This window comes from Cuculus canorus, chromosome 11 (assembly GCF_017976375.1).
Source record: "Cuculus canorus isolate bCucCan1 chromosome 11, bCucCan1.pri, whole genome shotgun sequence".
Lineage (NCBI taxonomy): Eukaryota > Metazoa > Chordata > Aves > Cuculiformes > Cuculidae > Cuculus > Cuculus canorus.
In genome coordinates this window covers 1,028,465-1,039,813 of record NC_071411.1, presented here as the reverse complement: position 1 = coordinate 1,039,813, position 11,349 = coordinate 1,028,465, and the positions used below count along the sequence as shown (strand labels likewise).

The 11,349-nt window shown below is 62.3% G+C and overlaps 2 protein-coding genes across 3 annotated transcripts in view; one reads left to right on the top strand and one right to left on the bottom strand.

Moving 5' to 3' along the window:
- Positions 1–8: 8 nt before the first annotated feature.
- On the bottom strand, positions 9–4,952 carry MST1 (macrophage stimulating 1). 2 transcript variants are annotated; one of them, XM_054076945.1, is made up of 18 exons: positions 4,795–4,952; positions 4,381–4,519; positions 4,164–4,276; positions 3,670–3,784; positions 3,330–3,466; positions 3,140–3,260; positions 2,923–3,041; positions 2,682–2,847; positions 2,468–2,598; positions 2,296–2,398; positions 1,935–2,071; positions 1,778–1,813; positions 1,586–1,697; positions 1,437–1,514; positions 1,225–1,371; positions 1,037–1,143; positions 326–465; positions 9–245 (listed from the first exon to the last, which is right to left on the bottom strand). In XM_054076945.1, exons 1-18 carry the CDS (start codon positions 4,844–4,846, stop codon positions 84–86), a joined length of 2,115 nt encoding a protein of 704 aa, XP_053932920.1. In that variant the 5' UTR covers positions 4,847–4,952; the 3' UTR covers positions 9–83. The 2 variants fall into 2 exon arrangements, with proteins under 2 accessions (XP_053932920.1, XP_053932921.1); XM_054076946.1 differs by having other exon boundaries at positions 10–245; positions 2,682–2,844.
- A 566-nt stretch (positions 4,953–5,518) lies between these two features.
- DAG1 (dystroglycan 1) overlaps positions 5,519–11,349 on the top strand; it is a 50,957-nt gene continuing 45,126 nt past the window's right edge. The window contains exon 1 of the mRNA XM_054076452.1: positions 5,519–5,674. The gene's annotated coding sequence lies outside the window, so the exon portion shown is untranslated. The remainder of the gene's footprint in view (positions 5,675–11,349) is intronic.

The window sequence follows — 11,349 nt, the reverse complement described above, 5'->3', positions numbered from 1 at the left end:
TGAATGCATGAGAGCCCACGCAGTGCGGTCACGGCCGCGCCTTTATATCGGTGGTGGCTGTGCCAGGCTGGGGCTGAGCCGGCTCAGCCCATCTTCATCACCTTGTGGATCCAGTCAACGTAGAGGGAGACGCGGATGAAGAGAGCCGGCTGGTCGGTGCGGGCGCAGACGCGGGATGGGGTGATCACCCCCTCCAGCACCCAGCAGTCGGCGGTGAGGCAGGCGAGCGGACCCCCGTAATCTCCCTGCGGCACCCAGAGAGCGGCATTCACCACGGTGCTGGCACTCGGGGCTCCCCGAGGCGGTGGTCCCCGGCCCCGCTCACCTCGCAGGCCCCCACGCCGGCGCGCAGCGGTGCCGTGCACAACTCACTCTCCTTCAGGCGCCCGCGCAGCGCCGCGTTGCACTCGTCATGGGCCAGCACGGGCAGCCGTGCCACGTTCAGCACGCTGCCGTCCCCGGTGCCTGTGGGCAGCCAGACCGCGGGGCAGCGCGCAGGGGGTGCCGCCGCACAAGGTGGCTGTGGGCAGGGGGGTTGGCACAGCCGAGGGTGCCGTGGGCAGGGGGTGCCATGGGTGGGTGGATGCCGAGGTGGGGGGCACATGACATGCAAGGTGCTGTGGTTGCAGGAGAGCCCTCAGAGGGGTCCTGCGGGCAGGGGATGTTGTGCGTAGGAGAGGGCTGTTCCTAGGGAATGGCATGGAGAGGAGGATGTCATGGGCAGGAGAATGTTGTGGCAAGGGGTTGTCCTGGGCTGGTGGATGCTGTGCAAGGGAGGTGCCATGGAAGAGGGATGCCATGGACAGGAGATGCCGTGGGGAGGGGGGCACTGCGGGCAGGGAGATTTTGTTGGTGGGGAATGGCATGGGCAGGCGAACACCATGGAAGAAAAATGCCGTGGAAGGGAGATGCTGTGAGCGAGGGGATGCCAGGGACCTGGGATGCTGCAGCCAGGGGGATACTTTGGACAGAGTATCACGCAGGGGATGCTGGAGGCTGGGAGATGCCATGGGCAGGGGATGCGTGTGTCGGGTACCTCTGGTTTCACCCCAGCCAGCGATCTCGCAGACGGTGCCCGCAGGCACGACGTAGCGCTCGGGCGGCAGGCAGATCAGCGCCACGCGGGCGTTCAGAGCGGCTGGCCTGCGTCAAGGGGGGCAGCGGGCTGTGGCACCAGCCCAGCCAGCAGTGGGGCACGGCGGGGGCTGCAGCACAGCCGCTCACCTCGCCAGCTTCAGCATCACCAGCTGGGACTCGGAGGGGCCGCAGACAACCCGCAGGATGGGGATGCTCTGCTGGTTGGGGTCCCCGGGGCCGGGGTCCTTGAAGAGCGTCCCCAGCTGCACCTCATAGCCTGCCAGGTCGGCGTCGCTGCGGGATGGGGACGTGAGGGCACAGGGGGGTCCTGGCACCCCACGCCGCAGCCTCACCCTTACCAGGAGGCGAAGCACTGGCGCATGCTGACGACCCACTGCTCCTTCACCAGGGACCCGCCGCAGAAGTGCACGCCGGCCCTGCGGGGATGAGGCGTGAGCGCTGGAGGGGACGCGGCCCGTGCAGCGGTGCCGTCGCGGTGCCTGCTCACCGGTTGCGGATGCTGACGGTCCAGGGCGAGTTGCCGGGCTGGCCGCCGACGATGCGCCCTTTCCGCTGCAGCCTCTCATCCCGCTGGCCGCACTGCTCGAACGCCACTCCATCTGCGGGCGGGGTGGGCATCAGGCGGGGCTGTGCTGCTGGCACCCACCCGCGGCACCCATCCGGCACCCATCGGCCCCACCTGCGTTCTCCAGGATGGAGGGAACCGTGCTGCCAGCTGTGGAGAGAAAGCAGAGGGTGGCACCAGGGCAGGACCCAGACACCCTGGGGAGCTCAAACCCAGCCCAGCGGGAACCAGGGGCCCCCCAAGCTCTGCAGGAGTGCAGGGAGGGGCTCACAGCAGGGCTTGATGGCGCAGTAGTCGAAGGGGGTGCGGGGATCCATGGTGTAGCACCAGGGGCCGTGGCTGTCGTTGTCAGGGTTGCGGCAGTAGTTATTCTCCAGGTGTGCCTCAGGGTGGGTGATGGGAGAGATCCTGCCAGGAAAACATCACCATCACCACTATTTCCATGCCCATCCCTGTCTCCATCTCCATCTTCAACCCCATTCTCATCCCTGTCTCCGTGTCCATCTCCAGTGGGAGGCTGGAATTAGATGGTCTTTAAGGTCCGTTCCACCCCAAACCGTTCTATGATTCTTTGATGTCCGCCCCCATCTCCATCCCTACAGCCATCCCCGTCCCACTCCTCAGACACTCACTGGGGCACGTGGGGCGCCTGGGCGGCCCATGGCTGGCAGGTGATGCCCTTGCGCGTCTTGCTGACATGGCCGCGGTAGTGCTCGCCGTGGCCGTGGTAGCAATCTGGGGAGAGGCAGGGAGGGGTGGCACCCCGGCAGGCACCGGGCAGGCGGGTGCCGGGGGGCGGCTCACCTTCGGCTCCCAGCTCGTCGGGGCAGCGGCGGATGTGGAAGCAGAAGGCGACGCGGACGGTGGGGCGGGCGGTGAAGCACCACGGTGCCTCCGAGCCGTCGGGGTTGCGGCAGTAGTTCTCCTGCAGGTCCCTGGCGGAGGGGCCGCGTGGGTGCCTCCCTCACAGCTCGCATCCATGGGTGCCGCCCCCGCCACCCTCCCCACACGCCCTTACTTGCACGGGTACTTCTCGGGCACAAAGTTGTGCTGGTGGGGCGTCTGCGCATCCCAGCGCTGGCAGGGGATCCCCGACACGGTGACGTTCACCCGGCCCCGGTAGCCTTCACCCTTGCCCCTGAAGCAGCCGGTGGTGACGTTGAGGGGCCGTGGGCGTTTCTCTGCTTGTGTGGCCGGAGATGGTCAGGGTCAGGGTGGTCCCCAGGACCCCCGGCCGCGGCGGCACGGCAGGCACTTACTGCAGACGCGGATGCGGCAGAACTCGCGCTCCCGCCCCGGGTCGGTGGTGTAGCACCAGGGCCGCTCGGAGCTGTCGGGGTTGCGGCAGTAGTTGTCGTCCAGTCCCTTGTCGGGGTACCTGGACGGGGACAGGAGCGGCGGCTGAGGGTGGCACCACCGCCCCGGCACCTGGCACGGCCGGGGCTGCCGCGCACTGCCCGGGGCCGGGGTTGGTACTTGTTGGGGTGGTAGGGGTGCTTGTGCGGGTGCTGCAGGTCCCAGCGCTGGCACTCAGTCCCCGACTCGGTGTGGTCCACGGTGCCGCGGTACTGCTCCCCGTTGCAGGTCATGCAGACGGCTGTTGACACCCAGGGGTTTAGAGTGGGGAGGAGACCCGGCACGCGGCACCCCAGCACGCGGCACTCACCATCCTCGCACTTCTTGATGCCGCAGCTCTGGTGGCGGATGTTGGGGTCAACAGTGTAGCACCACGGCCCCCGCTTGTCCCGGTCGGGGTTCCGGCAGTAATTCTCCTCCAGCCCATTGCGAGGGGATGGCAGGAACCTGTGGGCAGTGGCTGGGTAGAAGTGCTGCCAGGAGCCCCGTTGTCCCTGCGCTGTCCCCACTGCCCCCTGCGCTGACCCCATGCTGTCCCGGTTGCCCCCCCAGTCCCCATGGCCCCAGCGCTGTCCCCAGCCCGTTCCCCATTGCCCCACAGTGCCCAGAGTCACCGGTGGGCACCGTGGGGAGCCAGGGTGTGGGGGCACCTGTGGTCGTGGGGTGTCGTGGCTCGCCAGGGCTGGCAGCGCAGGCCCTTCTCCGTGGTGGCCCGTGTGCCGCGGTAGCTGGTGCCGTCGCCCACGATGCAGTCCCGCAGGAAGTCTGGGCACAGCCGGGCACCGCGTCAGAGCCGGGGGCACATGGGCAGTGGGGAGCCCTGCGCCACATGGCCTGTGCCTGCTCTGCGGGATCCCCAAACCTGGCCTGGGGCATCCCCAAAACTTCTCTGCAGTGTCCCCAAACCTGATCTATGGTGTCCTTAAACCTGATCTGTGGTGTCCCCGTACCTGGTCTGTGGTGTCCCCAATCCTGAGCTGCTGTGTCCCCCATCTTGCTCTGTGCTGTCCCCCCCATAACAGGTCTGTGGGGTCCCCAATCCTGCTCTCTGGTGTCCCCAAACCTGAGCTGGTGTCCCCCCATCCTGCTCTGTGATGTCCCTGTACCTGCCCTGGGGTGTCTCCAATCCCTGGTGCAGTCCCACCTTTTTTCTGGTACAGGTCGTAGTGGATGTTTTTCTGCAGCTGGACGTGTGGCGAGTGCTGGGTCCAGGGCAGCAGCTGGCACAGCTGGCTCTGCCGGTCGTGGTGGAAAGCCCTGGCAGGAACAGCGGGAGCCTGGCAGGGCGCCCCGTGGGGCCAGGACGCCCGGGACCGCGGGGCACACGCACCCAGTGCCCCCCACACGGCGTCCCCGCTCACCGGCAGTCCAGGCTGGCAGCACAGCGCTGGGCACACTGCACCGCGGAGCCCTGCTCCGGTGCCGGTGGCGGCTCAGCGGGCACGGCCAGCAGCTCGGTGGCTCGCAGCCGCTGGAAGTCATTGAGGGGCGAGCGGTGGCCTGGGGAGCGCGCAGGGGCTCAGCACGGCCATGGGGGCACAGCGGGGCACCCAGGCCCTATGGGTCGTGGGATCTCTGCCCCATGGAGAATGGGTCCCCAGCACTGAGTATGGGATCCCTGCCCCACAGAACAGGGGATCCCTGCCCCACAGGGCACAGGATCAGTGCCCCATGGAGCAGCTGGATCCCTGTCTTGCTGCGCAGCAGGACCTCTGCCCCATGGAGCAGCGGGACCCCTGTCCCAGGGAGCACAGGGTCCCGTGTCGCAGCCCTACCTGAGCCCAGGGCCGCGGCCAGGGCGAGCAGCACCCCGAGCGCGGGCTGCATGGCGGTGCCCCGCGTCCCCGGGCAGCTGCGGCCCCGCGGGCGCCCCAGCAAATATTTGCCCGCGGGCCCAGGGCCAACGGGGGTCGCGGCCAAGGCAGGAGGGGGCGGGGCCTGGGACATGTGTAGTTTGACAAGGCGGGGTTTTGCCGGGTGGAGGGCGTGGTTTGAGGGTCAGTGGGCGGGGCTTGACCATCGGTGGGCGGCACTCGTTTGGTCTCTGGGCCTGGATTGTGAATTGATGGGCGGGGCTGGCTGGGCGGTGGGAGGGGTTTCTGATGGGAAGTGGGCGTGGTTCGATGATATATAGGCGGGGCTTACAGGTCGATCGGGTCCACCGATCTGTGGGAGTGGTCTGTGAATCGGTGGGCTGGGCTTGCTGGTATGAGCGGGGTTTGGGGGTCGGTGGGCGGGGCTTCTAGGTCTACACGCTTAACGGATTGTGGGCGTGGCTTTGCGGGTCAGCGGGCGGTGCTTTGGTGGGCGGTAGGCGGGATTTGTCCGTCGGTGGACGTGGCTCCTCGGTCTGTGGGCGGGGCTCGTGGCTCAGTGCGTGGGACCGGACGGTCGGTGGGCGGGGTGGCGGTGGCGGCGGGCGGTGTTCGCAGGCGGTGGGCAGTGTTTCGGTGTCGGCGGGCGGTGTTTCGGTGTCGGTGGGCGGCGCTGCCCCGGCGGCGGGCGGTGTTCGCGGGCGGTGGGCGGTGTTTCGGTGCCGGCGGCGATTGGCGCTGTGTGTGGCTGCGGCGCCGCCCAGCCCGTGCCCGCGCGGGGTCGCGCTCGCTCGGCGCGGCGGGAGCGGCGGGAGCGGCCGCGGGGCCCGGCGGGCGCACGGTGAGCCGGGCGGGGGCAGCGGGGGGGGGGGGATCGGGCTCCTCCGCCGCGTGCGGGGCCCGGCGGGGGCGCGGCCTGCGCTTCCCGGTGCGGCGGCTCGGCGGGGCCTGGGCGCGGCCTGCGGGCCCGGACCGGCCGCGCTCCGCCTCCTCTCGGCTTTCCCTCCGACTGGCGGGGCCGGGGCTGCCCGGGGCCCCGGGAAGCAGCGCGCTGCGAACTGCCGGCACCGCGGTTTGCCGGGGGTTCGAAGCTCGGTGCGGCGGTGCGCGGTGCGGGCCCGGGCGGCGGGGGCTCCGCTGGGTGTCCGGGCGGGGGGACGTGGCCCAGCATCGCTCTGCTCTCCAAATCGAGACGGAAACCCTATTGCTTTCTGAAAAAAACCAAGTGTTCTCCCAGTCCCTCCTGGCGGGGCTTTGGCAGGAGCTTCATCAGGTGCGGGGCTGCCTCCTCCTGGAGCTCCGGGATGGGGGAACGGCCCCGACGTCGCTCTTTTCTCCAAAAGGAGGCTAAAACCTTAGTTCTGTGTAAAATACCGAGTGTTTGTCCGCGTCCTCCCAGTCTCTGCAGCAGGGGCTTCTCCCAGGTGCTGGGTCTGCTGTGCTCCCGCAGCTCTGGGCGCGGGGGGAACGGCCCCAGCATCGCTCTCTTCTCCAAAACAAGACTAAACCCTTATTTCTGTGTAAACCCCGCAGCCTTTGCCCCTCTTCTCGCAGCCTCTCCAGGCAGCTTCTTCCTGCTTCCTGTGGCTGCAGGACGGGCCACGCGCGCCTCTTGCCTTGGGAATGCTGTCCTTAACAGAGTTTGTTACTGAAGCTTATACCCAACCGCTGTCTCTGCCCACCTTTAGCTCTAGGCAGCCCTTCCCTCCCCGGGAGCGGGGGTGCCCGGGGTCCCGGGACAGCCCAGCCCACGCTGCACACCGAGCGGCTCCTCCGTGCGAAGGGCACGGGCCCCCAAACTCCCCGCTGCCCCTGGGAAGCAACAGGCTGGGAGCCGCTGGGCCCGGGTTTCAGCCAGGTTTTGCCACCAGTTTGAAGATGGAGAGGGTCTCCCGGGTGGGACAGGAGCGGGCGGCAGGGCTGGCGGGGGCTCCGTCGGGTGCTGGGTCTGCCTCCTCCTGCAGCTCTGGGCGCCTGGGCTGGGGGAAGGGCCCCGACAGCTCGCTCCTCTCCAAAATGAGGCTAAAACCCTATTTATATCTAAAACACTGAGCGTTTGCCTCTCTTCTCCCAGTCGCTCCAGGCAGGAGCTTCTTTCAGGTGCTGGATCTGCCTCCTCCTGCAGCTCTGGGCTCCTGCGCCGCGGGAAATGGCACCAACATTGCTCTTCTCTCTGAAACGTGACTAAAACCCTATTGCTGTGTAAAAACCCAAATGTTTGCTATGTTCTCCCAGCCTCTCCAGGCAAGGGCTTCTTCCCACTGGCTGTGGCTGTTGCAGAATGGGCTGTGAGCATTTCTTGCCTTGGAAATGCTGTCCTGAACAGAATTTGTTACTTAACTTTATACCCGGAACACTGTCTCTGCCCATCTTTAGCTCTAGACAGCCCTTCCCTTGCTTTAAGAGTTTCTAATTCAGGATGGATCTCTTTGCACAGTCTCTGCTACTCTTCTGATCATCCTAAACCACTTATTCATTCCTGCTGATGATTGTCATGGCACTCTTCTCTCCTAAATATAGGGTAGTATGCCAGCGGGAGAAGCTTGGGAGCAAGCTGGAGTGCTGGGAACACCACTGTTTACTCGGGAGCAATCAGTAAAGCCTGGCTGGTTCTAGGTTGCTCTGTCGCCTTCCTGCAGGAGTCTGCGCTCGCTGCTCGGGAGCTGCCACAAGTCCTGGGAGAACTGGGAGATGTTGTAACGGCTCGGGCAGGCTTAAGGATACCCACTTCTTTTCAGCATCGTGTGAATGGAGTTATAAATTAAGCTTAATTGCTGATATTAGGCGTGGAGGATTGGCAGAAGCTGTGGGGCTGATATCAGTGAAGGTGTCCTTGCTGTGCACCAGTAGGTTTTGTGTGGAATCTGTTAACCCTGAGCATCTCTCTGCTTTTAGAAGCAGCCGGTACTGAGTTTGAGCACTGCTTATCCACTTCTTTCTCCTCTGGTCTCTCCCTGCCCATTGTGCTGGGCTCGGCTCTACCAAGGAGCAGTGGAGGATGTGGGACAGGTAGAGGGAGAGCTTTTCCCCGCTTCAGCCACAAAGCGTGTGAGTAAAATCCGCTCAAATCTCTGACCGTAACTTATCTTCCACGGGCGGCTGGCCTGCAGGAATTCTCGCGTGTTCCCTGGACTCTGGCAGCAAGGAGGTCATGTTAGAGGGAGTGCTGCGACCCTGCGCACTGGCTCACGGGTCCGAGAGGCACTTTGGTCCTTTGCACTAAGGACCGATGGTCCTGTTGGGCTCTGGTGGAGAAGAGGACCCTGTGGTTGCCACAGCTGGGTCCTGTGGGAGCTTCTGTACTTTGGGGGTGAGACACAGCGTGGCGTCAGCCTAGCAGGGAAGGTGCAATGGGTCTGCCCTGGCAGGAGGGATGTCATCAGCAGCAGGAGGGCTATATCCTTGCCTTTTCCCTGTGCCTTGGAAAGACAACATGTGAGATTGTCCTGGAGAGACACTGTGGTGCTGTGCCAGCCTGGGACTCCAGCTGATGGCTGTGAAACCCTCTATCTCCTTTTGGCAGTGGCAGCTATCAGAAAAGTTTCCTTGTGGGGATGATTTTGGGTGGTTTGTACCTCTGCTCCTGTTAGCTGAGGAATCGTTCGGAGGAGTTAATTCTAGCAATGATTAATTTGAGTGAGGAAAATGCAAACTCTGAATTCTCCTTGGGCAAACAGGGGTCATGTAAATAAATGCCTCTGGCATTCTTTGTGGTGCTTGTAGCCTGTCTACCAATTACTGCTGGATCAGTGGGAGGATGTCGCTCCTTAAGCTCCCAGTACTTCGGTGCTGGTTTGGGGGAAATACAAACAAACACAGTGGGGCTGACCTAGTGTATTCAAGCTCTTGGTATGCTAGAAATGTTTGTTCTTGGCATGTTTGTGCAGTCTGGAGAGCCCTGTACCTTAAACCCCATGTGCAGAGGACTGTGACCGTGTTTAAGAGGTGAAAAAATAAAAGGTCAACCCAAAGAATCTGTGCTTCTGGGGCTTGTTCTGGAGATCAAATAAGTTCAAGCAAACAGCTAAGGTGCTGCTGAACAGGGAGTTCATGTATTAACCTGCACGAGTACACGAGGTGGGTGTGCTCCCTCATCGAATGTGTTTTTCTGCCTGTGTATCCCCCTGCACTCATCCACTGGCTTAAACTGTCTCTGGTTCAGTTTCTCTGGGATAAAATTTCAGCTTGCCACTGGGAAAGATGGTTGGATGTATTTGATGTTACTGCTTTTTTCATCTCTACATTTTTCCTGAGCGTCCGAACTGCTCTGCTGCTGCGATGCCTTGCAGAGGTGATGGTCCAAGCGCCCTGGCCAGGCAGGCTGGCTCTCCTCCCGTCACGGGTGCACGGGTCGCCTGGGGCCCAGCAGAAAGCTCCCTGGCTCTTGCGTGTGGTTTGTGAGCGGTTCTGGGTGTCCGGTGAGGAGGCGACAGGGCAGGGTGTGTGGCATGGCTTCGTTTGAAGTGTGGGGAGGCAGTGAGGCCTCCTCCTTCTGTTGGGTGGGCAGATGTGTGTCAAAGGCACAGCCTGAATGAAAGCTGGAGCTTCTTGCCCCGTGGCAGCTTCTGCCTGAGTTAGTAGCTGAGGCGCAAGCGATACGAGGCACCTGAGGAATGCACCCTGCTCTCCCAAATGCCATGTCCTGCTCAAGGTCACTTCAGCTCAGCAGTGCTAGTTTCTGGGAGCCAGGCTTGTTGCACACTAGGGAATTCCCTGGAATCTCTGCCACTGGCAACAGTGCAGCCTTGCGGCTCTTCCACATCCGTGGTCCTGCCCTTGGGCAGCTGGGACCCAAGAGCCAGAGGCGACTTCTGGGCCACAACGTCTGCTCCCCGCAGCTCCTTACAGTGGCACTTGCGCCTGTCTGACTGCAGAGAGCTCGTGGCAGGCTCCCAAAACCTTAACACCAGTGGTGTTTGGCCGTGTGGCCCCAGAGCTTTGTCCCTGTTGAGCCACGCCAGTCCCAATGCCGCTGCGGTTGTGCCAGGGTGCAGCACGGCGAGCAGCAGAGGGTGAAGCACAGACGATGACTGAGGGGGTGTAAGGAGAGGCGAGATGAGGTCCAACCTCCAAACTGTGGGGTTTGCAGTTGTCTTGCTGAGCTGATCATTTGTTTCCTCGCCATAACAGGTATTTTCTTCTTGTCCCCACAGCTGCGCTGTCCTGCAGGTATTATCTAGGCCTGGAGAGCAATTCTTAGTGGGACTCAAAGCACATTGTCCATGACAGACCTTCCCACACAGTTTGGGGACTGGAAACAGCAGTAGCCTTGTCCCACTCCTGCAGGTGGGCAGCGTTCAGCTTGCTTTGGGATTTTTCTTTAGTAAAATGGGCTCCTAGTCTCATCTAACCAATAAAGAGGTACTGGAATGAAGGTTTCTGTGGGTGGCTTCTCCATTTTTTCCCTTCTCTCGTCTTGCAGTCTCACCTCAGTGCCCAGCTCTGGCGTTTGCCATCATTGCAACCCCAAATGGGGGTATGATGTGTATTTTCTGCTGCACTTTCTGAGAAGGGCTCCATTCAGAGAGCGTTATGTGGGCCGCTTCAGAGACATTTTGGATCCTGGCTCCTTGGAGCTTTCCAACAAATTGGCTTGGAAGCCTCCTGGTGCAATACGTGATGTTGTGAATCCTCCTCAGTGGGGACCTGATGAACGGCATTCCTGCCCTCCTTCCGCAGGGGCTGGAAAAACGATTACGGGAGAGGTTTCCGTTTACTCTAGCATAGTTACAGGTCAAGTGAGCGCTGAATGCATATAAGTGACGAATTCACACTGGGTCTTTTCTTTTTTTTGAACCAGACTGTATGCTTAGACTTCAGAGAGCTTCATCTTGTGTGAAGCGTGGCCCTTGAGGGTGGGGATTAGCAATCGGTGAGTTTGATGAGCGTTTCAGCAGCAGATACCCATCGTTTGATATCCATCCCGAGGGCTAGGGATTGATTTTGGATGAGCTTGAGTGAGAAGAGGCTGGGCCGTAGTTTGAACCAGCAGTTTTCCACTCGAGTGTTGAAATGGGACAAGTGACACGAAAGCCTTGTGCTGCTGTCAAAGCTTCGCACTGCAACGCTGGGGCTGCCCACGCTGTTGGGCTCTTGCTAGGATGGCACTGCTTGCTGCTTGTCACATACCCTTCTTCCCTCTTTCTTGTGCAAGGCCAGCCTTCAGGTGGGCTCTTCCAGGCTCTTTGGGAAACAGATCTCTTCCCAGAGCTCCCGTGAAGCACTGGGGGATTTCTTTGTGTGCACGGCTGCTTTGGGGCATTTCAGTTCCAGGGGAGAGGGACTAAGGTGCGTAACACTGGTCCCTGTCCCTAACGTGTGGTTATTCAGCGGGCGGGGTGCTGTGCAGGCACCTCTTTAGTCAGGGTGGAAAGAGCTGCTGAGTTTTTCCAGGATGGCCTCCGTGCCTCTCCCAGAACCTTGTTCTCTAAAGCAGCCCCTCGGGCCTGTTCCGCGGCTGGGTTTGCGGCAGGGAGATGTTTCATCAGTCCTCCTCTCAGTACTGCTGTAAGAATG